At 41.7% G+C, this 16,068-nt stretch overlaps 1 protein-coding gene across 5 annotated transcripts in view; it reads right to left on the bottom strand.

Moving 5' to 3' along the window:
* The window catches only part of akap9 (A kinase (PRKA) anchor protein 9), a 61,002-nt gene that overhangs the window by 42,899 nt on the left and 2,035 nt on the right, over nt 1–16,068 (bottom strand). For 4 of the 5 annotated variants that reach the window (XM_076755333.1, XM_076755329.1, XM_076755332.1 and 1 more), the window contains 6 exons: nt 7,566–7,838; nt 3,498–3,542; nt 2,399–2,461; nt 917–1,066; nt 305–460; nt 7–204 (listed from right to left, as the gene is read on the bottom strand). In XM_076755333.1, coding sequence (XP_076611448.1) covers nt 7–204; nt 305–460; nt 917–1,066; nt 2,399–2,461; nt 3,498–3,542; nt 7,566–7,838 — 885 coding nt within the window. The remainder of the gene's footprint in view (nt 1–6; nt 205–304; nt 461–916; nt 1,067–2,398; nt 2,462–3,497; nt 3,543–7,565; nt 7,839–16,068) is intronic. The other variant, XM_076755330.1, reaches the window with a different exon arrangement.

The raw sequence follows: 16,068 nt of genomic DNA, 5'->3' as shown, positions 1-16,068 counted from the left end.
TCTCACCATCTCCGCCTCGCTGAGCTTGTGCTGGAGCTGGTTGATGAGCTCCAGCTGCTCACTGCTCCTCTCCTGGTGCTTTTTGGCCTCGACGTTCATCTCCTCCAGCTGTTGTTGGTACTGCATGAGCTGCTGCCTAGCCTGCAGAAGATCAGCTGCTGTGCTGCTGTGGCTGGTGTTTCTCAGCGTCTCACCCGCCTGCAGCTGGGACAGCAAGTACCAGAACAAAATTTTAATATTTTGTGTCAGACAGAATAACCAATATAACCAGCAGTTTAGACATAAAAACTTTCAGAGTTCCCACCTGCTGGAACTGAATCTGCAGTTTTTGGCTTTGCTCTGTCAGTTCCAGGAATTCTTTCATGATCTCGTCTTTCTCTTCGCGAGCCTGCTGAAGGTTAGCTGTGAGCTGGGTGATGATGCCATCTCGCTGCTTCAGAGCAGCCTCAAAGTCCTGCAGCTAGAAAAGTAAAATGTATATATCCAACAGTGAGACAGAGCAGAGAAAAGAGAGCAGGAAGACAGAGCTTAAAAACGTGGAGGTTGAACCTTGGTGCTATGAAGAAGGCGGGAATGTGCTGACTGTTAAGGCTTTAGAGGATGAGAAATAAACAAGTTCCCAGCTTTAACATCTCAAAATCTTCACCTCAAACTAGTTCAGTAAGTGTTAATAGTCATTTTAGAGCTACAAGTCCGTTTGCAGAATGGCAAATGATTTGAAGATGCATTCATGTACAAATATGTCACAAATTCCAGGTGAAAATCTTATAGATTTTGTACATTAACAATGACAAAGGCAGGTTCAGTAAAGCTAAAAATAATACAAATTAATTCACTTTAAAGGCATTTTAAAATGGTAAAATATTGTGGTAAAACTCAGACATTATGACCTATAATTAAGTAATAAAACATTTACCTGCTGTACTCCCTCTGTGCCAAAGGAAGCCCTGATTTCTTCAAGCTCTCGACTCAGCTCCTCCACTGCCTGCGTCTTGGCAGCCAGTGCATCCTCCATATCCTGCACCGTACCTCCCTTTGTCACCTGTTGCAGAGGCTCCACCTCCTCCTGAACAGGAATATAAGCATTTGTATGGCAGTTACAGGGTTTCAGTAAATCCATGAAGAGGAGGGTCCATGAATGAATTAAGCATTTAGTCACCACCCAAGAGCGACAGAAGTTAGTAACAAGAGCCAGGAGCCACATGAAGGAAAGTGTAGTGAAGAAATTAATGTTATCGAATGGATACTCCCCTCGCCGCCCGACTGCTGTTGCCAACAATCCACAGCAGTTTAGGCAAAGTGTGTCTGTTAGTTCTGCAAGTGGCAGATAAAAGGTCCCGCAAGGTAACTAAATTCAGCTGAATACCTGAACATTTCCAATACTCTTACACAGGAGACGTTGCAGGCCTGGTAAAGTTGGACAAAAACTGCTGCAGCACTTTGAAAACTCATTTCTCCTTTGCCAGTTTTCCTGAATTTTACTGACAATGAATTAGATTTGATTACTGGAGCTTCTCAAAGTAATTAGGGAAGAAACAAAATGATGCCTGAAAGATCATTAAGAATTTAATGTTAAGTGGGAAAAAAAAGTACACATACTTGGACTGCGACCTCAGTACAAGTAAAACTTTGTTCTAAATTGAACATTGTTCAAATATTGTTGAAATTCTGTCATTCCTGAAAAAGTATCTGACCTCAATCTATCTGCAGAATTAAAAAAAAATCAGAGAGGGGACAGACATTCAATGCTGTTGAAAGGTGATGATTTGGGGAATAATTACAAGGTTTCATTCCACACAAAGGAACAAAGACTATTTCATGATTTTTTTAAGTAAAATTTGACCTACGATAAGTTATGGTAGCACTGATAAATCATAACAAGACCTTTCTTCACATCCCACTGATATTCATACTGTAATCGACATGTCACTTTAAGCATTTGTGTTCTCCATCTATCACAACTGCACGGATCAGCACCTCCATGGTGTCTGTCTCCTCTGTCTGAAAACCACCGCAGTGAATCTGAAGAGAGCAGCTCTTTGTGTAACCCCCCCCCGTCCTCTCTCCTCCGAGCTCTCCACTGTCCTCTCCCTTCTTGTCCACCATTCAGCCTCTCTCAACAGCTTTCAGAGATAATTTACACCTCTAAAATGTCAAAAAGCCCCTTTCAATCCTAAACTCCTCGTACATTGGTGCTTTCAGAACTGTCATTCAGAACATGCGTTTTTTTTATTTTTTGCTCCCCCACAGACCAGTAAGTACAGCATAAAACAGGCTTGGTTAGTGGGTTACAGGAAATCTTGCTGATGACTTAAGTATAAGCAAACAGAGCGTTACGTCCAGCAGCCAGCGGGTTTGCTAGCAGAGCCAAGAGAACTGCTTGATCGGATTACTGTACCCAGACAAAATCCTTCGAAGACATCATTAGGCTCTCTGTCAGCTCATCGTGGCATCCATTGACCTGTTAATTCACAATGCTGTGAGTGAAACATCAAGATGTGGGAATCCTGCATTTCAGGAGGCATGATTGGGGAGATTTGCACAGCTAATATCTGGTGATCTGTCGGATTTGTATTCTTGAAAAATGTTGTTAAATGTTGGTTTTAGTCTGGACTAAAATCCCATTTCAATCAACCTCTTAATGATTTTTCTGAATTAAGTTTAAAATGCAGAGTCAAGTTTCAATTTCACCATGACAGCAGAAAGTTAGCAAGAAAAGATAAATTTTATAAATTTTACTGATTTTGAGTTCATCATTTGTCTCTTATTGACCGGCTCACAGTATAATAATAACTTCATTTACATCCCTTCGTGGTTGATGAGAATATATGGCAGCAGCATGTTTGCTATGGTACAAATCAACTGAATTTCCCCGGTGTGGAATCTATAAAGTCTTATCTTCTCTCATATGAAGCATCCTTAATATACAAAATCCACCTCAAAGTGCATTCGGGACACAATTTGAGAACAGACAAAGACTTTCACCTATTTTCCTGCAAATCAGTGGCTAGGTTTGCAGTTGGCTTTCATTGATTGATCCACCAAAGACACATTTTACCAGCATGTGATACTGTTATCACTTGTCTTGTAGTCTGACTCAGCAGATGTGTGCTGGCTGACAGTGATCTGCTTCCCTCAGCTCTTCTTTTGGTCTCTCAGAGTATGAGGTCAACCTGGCTAAAAGGCTAAACTTAAATGATGAAAACCTTCCACAAAAAGTGGAATTGTGAAGGGCAGTTACTTAGCTTCAAGCAAAATCTTGCTAAATAAATCCATAAAGACATCCTCATGCCTGTATGAAAGAAGCCACAGGGGTGACCATAAGTTCCCAATGACATAACCACACCAGCGGCCTGACTCAGAGAGGCTTCAGTGTGCGAACAGCACCAGTGTAAACTTAACATTTTGAAAAAGACTTGGAGTTGCCATAAAGCTGAAAGGAAAACGAAGCTCATGTCAGGAGATGATGATACACATTTTCAGAAAGGTCACCTCACCTCTGAGGAACAATCTTCAGCAGTCGTGGACACTTCGCTCTCCGGCTGCAACAGACAAGATTAAAACAGCTCCATCAATTCAGGATTTTAACACAAGACAAATAAAGCAAGTGAAGCGTGCGATGAGACAGCCACAACATCACGCTAATCGCAAATAAACGCTTCCTTTAAACTACAACTGAACAAAATCTAAGTCATGTGAACGGTTAAGTGAGTGTTGATGCAGTCAAATCTGTGTGATCTTTTATTGTGAAATGAGTCATTACAGTCATCACAGTTTCACCAGTCTTCTGATCCTTAATCCAATTCAAAATGCACATAATAAAACGTTCAATCAGAACAATTTGAAGCAGTGCCTGTCTTATGTCCTACTTCAGCAGGCACTCAGTATTCAAATATGGGCCTAACCTACTTCTGCCACACAGCTTCTTTCTCACTCCCACAGAGTAATGACGGCCATTATTGAAATCTATTCTCAGGTTAAGTCCTGGGTCACAAAGTGAAACTGTGTGGGGTCCAGAACTAGGGCTGCACGATATGCTGGTACATATCGAGTGATGATAGAAAACTGTATTATGCTCCATCGTTAATTTCATCGTGTTACGGTCCTATTTGTCATCATTTGGATGACGCTTTGAATTCTTTCACACGGCACAGACGCAGGCAGGATCAGCCTGTGGTCATTTCAAATAAACTATGTATTAAGAGTGCTATGTCTTCATATGTATCATCACCTGGATCATCACATGGCTTATCATATGTTAACATTTCATTTAATGAGTGAGCCTCATGCAACGTTTCCTCCTCAGCATCGCTGAGTCAACACGCTTGTGTCTGCCGATCACAATCTGTTTCAGACGCCAGTGAAAGACTTGAGAACGGAGAACTTTGACGCTGTTGTGTTTCCACAGCAACCCCTTCCTGCTCACAGACAGCAGCATCACTATGAGATCTCTGAAGAGACCCAAACCCCACGACAGGTGAGTCTGAGGAAGGAGCACGAAACGCTGTGGAAAATAACACACTGAGGGGCAGGAGACGCCATTTCCACTTCACACAGTTAAATAATTCACACATACGGCGCTGTGTGGCTCAGCGTCTGATCATTCACGACTGTCATTGGTTAGGGAAACGTAACAGCTCCGTCCATGCAGCAACAAAAACACAGCATGTCCCACAGAGAGGACGTGAGCCGCTCCCACGGCGAGGGGAAAAAAAAGCCTGCCATGCATCGAAACGCTCGCACATTCAATCAACCTCAAGCTCTGCTAAAGAGCGGTGCAAGGCCACAGGAAGCGGTCACACGGGCTGACGGATCTCAACCCGCGTTCAAGGCGATTGTTTGTTTCCATGGCAACCGGGAGTTTTTGCGGGCATGTGCCGCATCAGACGTGCAGCGAGTTCAGGGAAAGAGCGGCTGCACAGCGCCGATGAAAGAGACTGACGGGGCTTGAATGACGAGACAAAAAAAAAGCGAACGAGCCTTCAGGTATTTTTGAAACTGTTTCAGATTGACTGCAGTGTGAAGCAAGTGAGTGAATATCTGTTTATCAGAATCATCAGTGAGACCAGTGAACGTTCAGTCTCCAACTTTTCCATCTGTCTAAAATTAGAGGAACGCATTGCAGGTTTGGAGTTCATGTAAAGCTGATAAAGCAAGCATTGATTATCCCATCAAAGGATTTCTTGAGCAATAAAAAACATTAAATGGACTGAACATTGAAATGACAGGAGGCAGCGCTCGCATGCGCTGCAGGAGTATTTGTGAATATGAGATGAATTTGTAGAACGCATCAGTATTGAACTGTATCTTCCCTGTGCTGTCGATGTTTCAAATAGCATGCTTGATGAAGGTATCTGTCGGCGATGCATTATGCAAAGGAAGAACTAAGTTCAATTAAATCCCCCGCTCGACCCAAACCTATCAAAAGTTTGTGAATTTTTCATATTAACGCCCAAGAATATGAGTTTATGCTCTGCCAAATACAAATGACCATCAAAGCAGCATCAACATGTAAAACCCCTGCTGGCGTCTCGTCTCACATGAGAATTAAAGGGGAGCCTTTTTCCTCTTCTCATCCAGCTTTGTGTTATTGCGGTGTGGGTAGTTCATGCAAATGACGACGCTGAGCTTCCCTCCGTGCTGCCTGCACCCTCAGCTCTCCTCTCACTCGCCAGCAAAAGTACATCAGATGATGCTTTTTTGTGTGCATTGCTTATTTCTCGCCTCCAGTGTTTTCAGCAACATATTTTATTTTAGTGTTCATCTGTAATACAGTTTGTCACCAGACCACCGCTGCTGGAGACCGGACAAGCTCAGCCCAAACGTTGTGGTCCAGTGCGGTGCAATGCATTATGGTTGTTGTATGTTTTCTACCTTTTGAGCAGAAGTGAATGCCATAGCCCCTTTTCTCTGTTTTCTCTGGTCATGTAGCAACAACTTCAAAAAGGTTTGCCTTTTTCTCTCACATAGACAGTCCACTTTTATGAAATGACCATCTTTCCAGCTGTAAAAAGGTCCCTCAATTCAAAGCAAAGTGCTAACATTATAGAAGGAACGTGAAGAGTTTTTCTCAACTTTTATTCGAGTTTTCCACTGATCTTTTCCAGCACTGTAGAACAAAGAGTCTGCAGACACCTCCACGCAAACTGTCTCGAGATGCAGGGTTTAAGGGCATTTTGAAAAGCCCAAACGTTAGTCAGAGTCAAAGACACATTTCCTTTATTTCTACATGGAAACCTTTCAGCAAAGTGTGAAGGTCTCAGCGGCTGGATGAACTTTTCTAATTGTGCTTAAACTGTGTGACTAAATAATGTCACACGAATAAAATTACCACCGGGACTCTTTTCATTTAACAAACACTGACTTTTAAAATTCTGAAGGAAATGAGCTAACAAACACATTTTCATTTATTCCTTCCTGCTGAAAATCCGACATCCCCGCTCTGTGCTCGCAGTGGGACCGGTTGCCATGACAGCTACTTCGGGCTCATTAAGCTCCGGGAGACAACAGAAACAAAACTCGGTGAGTTGTGAGAGGACTGTGATCATTTTCACACAGATATGTGACCGCGATTACACCTCTTATAAGCACATGTCACTTATAAAAACCTAAAGCCGTAAAACGAACCAGCAGCAGCAGCAGACAGCAGCATTAGAGACGCGAGGAAAACTTCTCAGATCTAAAAAGGCATCTAATATGTACAAAATAACCCTGAAAGGCAACAATTGCTGACAGATTCATGAATAAACATTATGTATTTAGTGCACTCTCGTGTCTCTTATGAATCACTGAACAACAGACTGGAGAACGATTGTGGAGATGTGAAAGAATGTATTTCCTGGTGCAGAAATGTTAAATATTAAACCTTGAAATCTAATGATATAATGAGTAATGTCACAAAAGCGATGGACATGTTCAAAGCTGTCGTGAATTTTGATTGGAGACTGAATCGATTCTTCACATCAACACCCAGAAATCCTTCCTGAAAGGCACCGATCCGTTTTGAAATTCAGATTCAGCTACAAATGTCCTTTTATTTTCAATTTGTGAATCAATTTTAGAGCTGAAACCATCAGTCAATTACTGAATTATTCGATGATCAGAAAATTAATCGGCAACTATTTTGCTTATCAATTTATTGTGTAAGTAACCAACCAAAGATTCACTGGTTTCAGCCTCTTAAATGTGAACATTTGTTGGTTTTCTTTGTCTTTTTCGACAGTAAACTGAATATCTCTGGATTCTGGACCATTGGACGAACAAGACAGGCAGTTTAAGTATCTCAGTTTGGGCTTAATGAAAATTTTAGGGCATTTTTCAGTATTTTCTGACATCCTGACTAACACTGAAGTGATTAATACAGAAAATAACCAGATCAAATGATAATGAAAATAGCTGCCCAACTTAAAAGTCATATTTGGCAAGTTTCAGTGCAACAGATGTATAATATGAAGCATTTGCACACTTTCTTTTGGATTAAAATGAATGAACAGATATTCTGCATGTGGAAATGCTTCATCACTACTGATAGTAATAAACTGTTCTGAGTAGGTTTAAGCATCTACCTCTATGGTGTAAGTCTGGTCATGCTTGACAGTCTCTCCGCTCCGCAGCGTCCTGGCGAAGGTGAACTCTGTGGTGGGTGGGACCTTATTCCCTTCTTGGGATCCATCTCGTCCTCCACCTGAGCCCTCCTCTTCTCCCACAGACTGATCCGGCTCGACCTCCACCCTTCCCTGCGAATCCCCCTCCGAGTCCTCGGGTGACTTCTTTTTCTTCTTCTTCTTCTGTTTCTTCTGGGAGTCTGCGTGAGCTTTTCTCTGGCGGTACTCAGCCAACTGGAGAGGGAAGAAGGAAACAGGCAGCGTTAACGATGGCAGTTAAACTCAAAAACACATCTACAAACAGCGTCCTGTAGTGCGTTATTCTAATCTACGAAGCCTCCATTCAGATCTTTGTTTGTCTGAACCAAAAGCTCATTTCTGAGGGCAACAACCACCTGCTTTAGCCAAATTCACAACTTCATTAGTCTACCAAGCAGAGAGTTTATACCTCTAAGAAAGATAAAAAACAAAACATATGAAACCTACTCTGAGTCTACACAGTTTGGTGAAACTCAAACGGAACATTTTGTGCTCCAAAAAGGCGTATTCCCCCGGTCCGAGTGAGTCCTCCCTCCCTGGGTCCATATGACCCGACACATGCCTCTTGCTCTGCCAAGTGCTAATCCCGACTAAAAGGATTAGATTTTTAAACTATGTCAATGATCCGTCTAAACGGCCGCTTGTGTTATCTTAAATGCTACCCTTTGCTTCAACTTCCTTAAAATTCACAACAGCATCGTCCTGATTGGCCGGTCACGATCACATTCATAAACTGTTTCTCTGAAGAGAAACTAAAACTTTAAAATGCAAACTTAAACAAGTTAACCTCTTTTTTAATTTGCCAAAAAGCACAAAAAACTAGCAAAATCCAACTGAAACGCATTATTCTGAGGTGAAGGGCTGAAAGATATAACATAGCAATTATTTTGACAAATATTGTGATTATGATGAGTCTAAATTTTGAGACAATGGTCATTTTTCTATTTTATATTCACTGAAAAAATGTAAAAATGATGATGATGATGTGATTTTTGCTGCGGTCTGCACCAGACGGGCATGTTCCCTGACATCTAAAGTAGGGCTGCAACGATTAGTCGACGTAATCGATTACGTCGACAACAAAAATTTGTCGACGCGAAAATTTAAGCGTCGACTAGTCGTGTTATTGTTGTAAATTGCTGTATGATAAAAACACACGGGCCGCTTCATGCTCATCTGTAACTGCAGTGCACCACAGGAAGTGCTGGGGGCAGTATCGCTCGCCGTTTACATCCCGCAAGGAAACAGAGAAGAAGAATGTACGAATTATGGCGGAACGGACAGAAGAAGAGGCTCAAAAACTCCGACCTAAAGTTTCCAAAGTCTGGGAACATTTCACTGAAAATAAACCAGCGAAACACGTTAAATGCAAATTCTGCGGAACTCAACTCTCATTCCATGGTAGCACTACGGCGATGCACGAACACCTTAAACGCCGACACCCCGGAGCCACTGTATCATCACGTACCGCAGAGAGGTGAGTTCACAAATAACGTTGATACCTAGTAGATGTTTTGAAATTACATTGTCAAGACCTGGCTCGTAGGCCATGACAAAAAATGGTGAGACAGAGGTTTGTAGTAGAGGTTAGCAAATTTATTTAAATCATAAAGCAACTAGACAATGCTAACTTGTTAATTAACCATCAGCCTACGATGCACGTACATAATACGTTTGTGTCGTACGTCTATCAGTCGGAAAATCATGGAGGAAGCTTGCTTAGAGAACGCTAGTTCACTTACGTTAATGCGTACTTTACGGCAGTAATCAGTGAATTACAGGCGAAGCTGCTTTGACATACTTAATTTTAGCCCCTGTCGATACTAGCGTTTATACTGAATTGTAAACCTCTTTCACTTATCAACTGTGTGATTTGGAGCATATTAATTCGATATTTAAGCTGTAAGAAATCTGTGATAATTTGTTTCAGGTATTTAACTGTGATAAACATTGTATGTAATCTTTAAATTGTGAAGTATTATACCTCTTTGTTTTGTTCTCTTTGTTTTAGTTGTGTTAAGCAAAGGCGCGTGGATGAGTTTGTCATGAAGAGAGGTTCATGCACACCCCAAATGGCTGAAGTCCTGACACAGAGCATCCTCAACATGATAGTCACGGACATGAGACCAATATCCATGGTTGAGGATGACGGCTTCAAGCAGATGATCCAGACCTTTCATCCAGGCTACACCTTGCCATCCAGAACTCATTTTACAAAACTAATTGAAGAAAAGTATGAGACTGCAGTCAGTGACATTAAAGATGCTCTTAAATTAAATGAGAACAAGATTGCCCTGACAGCTGATGCCTGGAAGGTTAAGGTTAACTGAAGCTTTTTTGAGTTACTTGTTTACAAAGAATTTTTGTTAATACCACTTGCACTTTAAGTTTGTATCATTTAATTAATTTATTTTTTATTGTGGTCACAGTGATATATGTTGAAAAATATATAAACAATGTTACAGATACATGTTTTATGTGTCATTATTTTAATATATTTCTTTAAAAACATATGCTGTCAGAGTATAACAGGGTAACTTTCACAGGTGTGAAGGTTTATTAAGCAAGTTAGGTTAAACAGAAGTCCAAAATATGTGCTTATAAATGAAGAAGATAATCGTGACTAATCGAAAAAATAATCGATAGATTAGTCGACAACAAAAATAATCATTAGTTGCAGCCCTAATCTAAAGCCCCACAATGCTCCATTTAAAGCAGTAATTGTTAAGCCCTGGTTGAAGTCACACTCGTAGTACAAGTACATCTAATTCCCAAGTACTCGCACACTAGCTCTCTCTCTTTTAAAACCATTTTTATACCAGAAACAGAAGCAGCAGGAGTACTTAACATGAATCATCATCAGGGAAATTATATTAATTACAAAGCCTGGACAATCGGTACCACTGGTATGCATTATGTATGAGCGAGCGGTGGCAGCAAATAGACGGCAGGGCAGACAGCCGGGCTACAGGTGTCACACCACAGCTGCTGCATGGACTGCCATAGACACAGACAGACTGTTGCCAAGGATACCATGCTAATGCCTGCTCACCTGTCCTGGAAGTGGCCACGAAACCCATGACAGAAATCCTAAATCTAAATACACATTAACATACAGGCTCAGCACTGATGTTTGGCAAAGACGCTGGTGTGGAAATGTTTTTTTTTTGTGCTTCTTCAGGGACCAAGTGGTTCATATCTGATGAGATATGAGCAGGTAAATTGTCTACTACAGGCAATATGGATAAAAGCCTGTACTGCATCATGTGTCATGTTTTATTCAAGGTCAAGAGTGAACTTTCATGTTTCAACTCTCTCTGGATAAAATAACCAAATGAAAATGTGTGTCTTCATCTTATGTATTGATTAAACACCTGACAAGAGAGGAGGCTTCAGTAAGAAATATTTCAGATAATATCCTACATGACAAAGAAACACGTCAAAATCCGCTAACATTGGACACTACGTCTTCAAAAATTACCCCACTCCTGTAGCAGCAACGCCTGAATAAAACGAAGCACTTTTCATCAGGTCTGGTTTGGTGATGCTGCACAAAAGGTTAGAGGCCGACACGACAGAGCTGAGAGTGGGCGTCGTGGTCGCCTCCCCCACCTACAACACACAGCGTAAAAGCTCAAAGGGCTTCTGATCTGTGCCTCTGCACGTCCACACACACACATACACACACACACACACACACACACACACACACACACACACACACACACACACACACACACACACACACCCCACCCCACGTCCAAAAATACACCCATCTATCTGAGTTTCCTCCACAAGAGCTGCATCCATTAAACGCCAGCGCGCACAGAGCGAGGTATGAATGAAGGATGGAGAATCTGGTGACTACAATTACAGAAAGGCTGTGGAAACAAACAAAACCGTTAATTCTGAGTCAATCAGAAACACTCTGGCAGCAGTGAGCGATACGCAGGGCAGCTGCCAGCAGGAATCACCCTGAGTTTTGGAAAAGTCTCGAGTACCCCGGTCTTTCGTTGAGCTGCTTATCATCGCAGGCTGCCCTATTTGGCCGGGCTGAGCAGAGCATTGGCTGAGCATATGGAGAGCTGGAGCCTGCGTAACTGTATCACCATCTGGGAAAACAGAGACTACGTAGGTGTATCACCATCTGCTGTCTGAAAACATTTACGCAGGCATATTTTTTACACAGCCTTTTTTTTTTTTTTTTTTTAATCCATGTCCAATAGTAGCTGACTAACAGCATCAACAACAGCTTCATCCAGTAAACTGTGTTTGATTTCTTCCAGCTGGTGAGATCCATTAAATTGCAATTACAATCTGGTCTTGCTGGAAAACGTGAAGCTGCACAGACATGGTTTTGACAGGACGGAGCCAGGACGCTTTTGTTTATTTACTCACTTTATTTACTTATGTAACCGTGTGAAAACACAAAGCTGGATACGTTTCAGTTAGAGGACGTCACACAAGCAACTTGTTGCAGTTATAGCACAGTTCATCTCATGAGATGATGGGAATTTATCTCCCATAAGGGATTTGGATATAATGATTACTGAAGTGGGCATATTCGCCATTGTGGGCTTAACTCAGGCTTGATGAGCCGGATTGATCTCTGAAAAAAAAAATATTGGATCTTTACATTTTGTACTGAAATTGTTGTTGTTTTTTTGTCAGGCATTTAAACATTCAGTACCCTCTGATTATGTCATCCATGAACCGTCCATCAGTAGATTTTGTAGAACATATATCAAACAGAAATATAATATCAATAACACAACAAGAAATGATCAAAAAGAATATTTCATCCATGTTTCCCTCTCTTTCGTCAGCCTTTCACGAGAGGTCGCCCCTGTGGATTGTCATTTTGGCAATGTTTGCACCTCCAACTGCAAAAATCAACACTTGACTTAAAATACTTGCAAAATGTCTCATTAAATAAGTAACAAAGTGGTTGTCTGTAGTTTCTTTGGTGCCTGTGAGACACACTGCTAAAAATACTGAAGCAATACTGATACACAGCAGAACAATGGGACCTGGTATGGGGAAGCTCGCAGCCTCAAACGTCATGTGTCAATGACACTGTCAGCAACATCGTGTTAGTCAACCCAAAGCTACTCGAGGGCACAAATCCAATGCTTTACACACATGTTCAAGTTAGCAATCAACAGCTAACAGCCCTGACAACAAAACAAAGGCAACTGAAGCTACCTCCGTCCCAGCTGGCTTATGACTAGTGCAGCAGGTGGAGCTTTCAGTGCAAAGCAGAGAGTCGCTTCATGGTTTTATTCTGATTCTCAGCACGTGTATATTGCCAGCGAACAGTGAAATTTGTTTCAGTTTAATCTGCGGACCGGCAAATCAGCCTTGTTCCTCTCTCAAGCAATCCTCATTTTTCACGACCTTACATGCCTTTGCCTCAACAAATCAAAGCCGTGATCGAAGTCAAGCATCCTTGAAACCTCTACTGAGACTGAGGTGCTCATGCAGCATCCTCCTCCTAATGACAGCTGCCACAGCCTCCCTGTGGGAGGAAACAACAGAGAGCAAACAACAAGGAAACGTCTTTGGAAAGGGCTGCTATTTGAATGAGAAATGAGACGGAAAAACTGAGCTAAATACACAAACAGTAAACGCACAAAACCAATGCATTCCTCCAGATTCATCTTATAGAAGAGCAACAACATCAGACTCTCTCTCTGACACCTGCTGGAAAGTTTAAAACTTGTTTCACATAGGTCTCTAACAGCACTGCATGGGCCTTACATGTTTCTGAATTTAACTTATCCACTTCCATGCTCACGACCTTCAACAATATGCTGCACTTGCTGAAGTACAGGGCATGTAGGAGCAACATCGTGGCTTTGAACGCGGCCTATAGGACGACTGATGCATGCCCTCATCCTTTTCCTCTCTGAAGTTTAATGTGCTGGACTCTTCACAGTCCTTGCACATCGAAAGTAGCATCTTGGGGAGACAATCAGGACATAACAAGTTCAAAATGTTATTTGGTGCAAAATAGATTGGCACATCCCAAGTGTTAAATCTTGATCTTAAACAAACTATTGGCGCTAATCGCTTGTGATGAATGATCTATTTTGGACATATGGATGCTAGTTCCTGTAGTAAAACAGTTTCTCTCATATTGCCAGTGAAACCCAAACTCATACTCTTGCGTGACATGTTATCTAAACATTAGTTGTCAGTTTTGATGTGCAACAGCAGCGTCAAATTATATCTACACTTTCCTGCTTCTACCATTGTTCTGCAAGAGGCTGACAGTCACGCTGTCGCCTCATGTTGTAAACATCAAAAGAGGATAAAGGGCTCCCTCCTGTCATGACAAAAGTTTGTAGAAATGCACAGAAAGTTGGTTCAGTCATCATCCAGGTTGCAGCTAATTGAACCTGGACAGCTGTTAGACTATCACATTCAATTAGTCACCTGGCAATCCCTTCTCGAGCAGTACAGACAGAGCAAGAGCTTCAAAGGTATTCAGTGTTACATATTCAAAGATGTGGATGATAAAGACTGCAGTATAAAAGTAAAACTCTCCAGAGTCAATTAAGTAAACCAATACAGCGAATGAGCCATGGTGGTCAATGTCTTTCTTCACACAGAGCTGTGCAGGGCACATCCATGATTAGTCATCTAAAGGATTAACCATTCAGGCCTAAGCTAAGTAGATCAACTTGTACCTTTGCTGTCCTCAAAACCTCCAATGCTACCTGACAGTGACACTGAGCTTTAGGCTATCTGAACCTGAATACCTACCTGCAGCTTTCTGTGCATGCACTATTGAAAGTCGCTGCACTTAGTTTGGAAAGTGGCCTCTCTGATTTGGGCTAAATATATCTTAACTGCTATAAAAAGGCTCTAATATGTGTCAATTTTGTTTGTAGATCATGACAACAAAGCGAAATTTCAGCACCACAATTAGCTGTCAAAAGCTAAAAACAGCTATAAACAGGATCACAAGAGAAGAACAGTGAATCTGTGCCACTGTGCATCAGATATTCACTGCCCTGATGCCTCACTTTGCAGAATGACACCAGGCTTTGCTCCGGTACAAAGTAAACACGTCAACTCATCAATCAGCCCCATCAATCATAATGGAAGAAGCTGTTAAAGTTACTTAGACTGAATCAGTGACCAGTAGGTACATCAGAGACGCAGACAAACAGATCAGCACACCATCCTTTATGAAAGATGTGTGCATCCCTTGGGCCAAATTAAAAACCACTGCAGTGTCCTCCCCCTGAGCCAATCAGAATAATTCTGAAAATGCTGACACGGCAAATGTGCTGGTACATGTCATTCCCTGATGTTTCATTAAAGATTAATGCTCAACATAATGTGTGTGATGGACTAATAGACAGTGGGACTGATCTGCAGACAGGAAGATAAAGTACAAGAGAAAAATCAATGGAGAAAAAAATGGAGCGTAAAAGCAGCCAACATCTCAACCTTTACTATCGATAACACCTCAGATAAAACATCTCTCTTCTATGATTCAGTTGATAAAATGTGACTGCATTAGGCCACACAGGTAATTTACACATGTTCTTATTGTGATTGCCACTATAAGGTGACTTTACAGAGGCCTCGCTGAAGCATCTGCAGAGTCTGGGTTTAGACAACGTGTACCTGAAAGAGGTAAGAGACTGGTAGTAAGAAAGTAATGACGACTGAATTTTAAAGTCACAGACCTGCACCTTAGTGCTTGTAAAAGGAGCCGTATCTGAGTCTGTGAGTTTCTTTGCCCCAACACAAAATCTTAACACCATCTTGAGCTCGTCATTACACATTTTTCTGTGATTTTCAGCATCAGAGAAATATTAAACTCAACACCTCATCTTCCATGTAACTGGAGAACAGCGTGCACCGCCTTGCATGAGCAACTCCATCATGCCGGTAATGCACTTGTCAATATGCTCCATTTTGCCAAGGAGAGAAGTGAGAGCAACACTACATCTGCAGCTAATGGCTCGCAACAATAGCTTGCCAACAATGGCCCAAAATTTACGCTTGCTCATTGTCTGGGGGGACTCAACAGTCACTTGCTTGGGATGGACGTCACATCACACAGGCTATACAATAGATGATCAGCAGTTTCGCTTCACTCAGACATCAATATGAACGAATTACCCCGTCACTGTCACTGGGCTTTTGTGTTGTGACAGTTTCATTCTGCTTCTGAATCATGGCCAAAATAAGCACAAGGTAGGCCAGACAGACACGGACTAATTATCTATTTTTTATGTAAATAGTTAAAAAAATGTCTTCCAGTTTGAAGGTTGAGAGAGACGGCGGGTCATATCATCATCTCAACACTCCCCATGGCTTTCTGATTGACTTCGACACACATCACCTTGGACTCAATCTGAGCTTACAAGATTCAGTCTGGAGGCTGTGAGGCTATTAGGACAAA

Source organism: Chaetodon auriga, chromosome 17 (genome assembly GCF_051107435.1).
Source record: "Chaetodon auriga isolate fChaAug3 chromosome 17, fChaAug3.hap1, whole genome shotgun sequence".
NCBI lineage: Eukaryota > Metazoa > Chordata > Actinopteri > Chaetodontiformes > Chaetodontidae > Chaetodon > Chaetodon auriga.
Note: the sequence above shows the minus strand (reverse complement) of the source record. Positions and strands in the feature narration are given on the sequence as shown.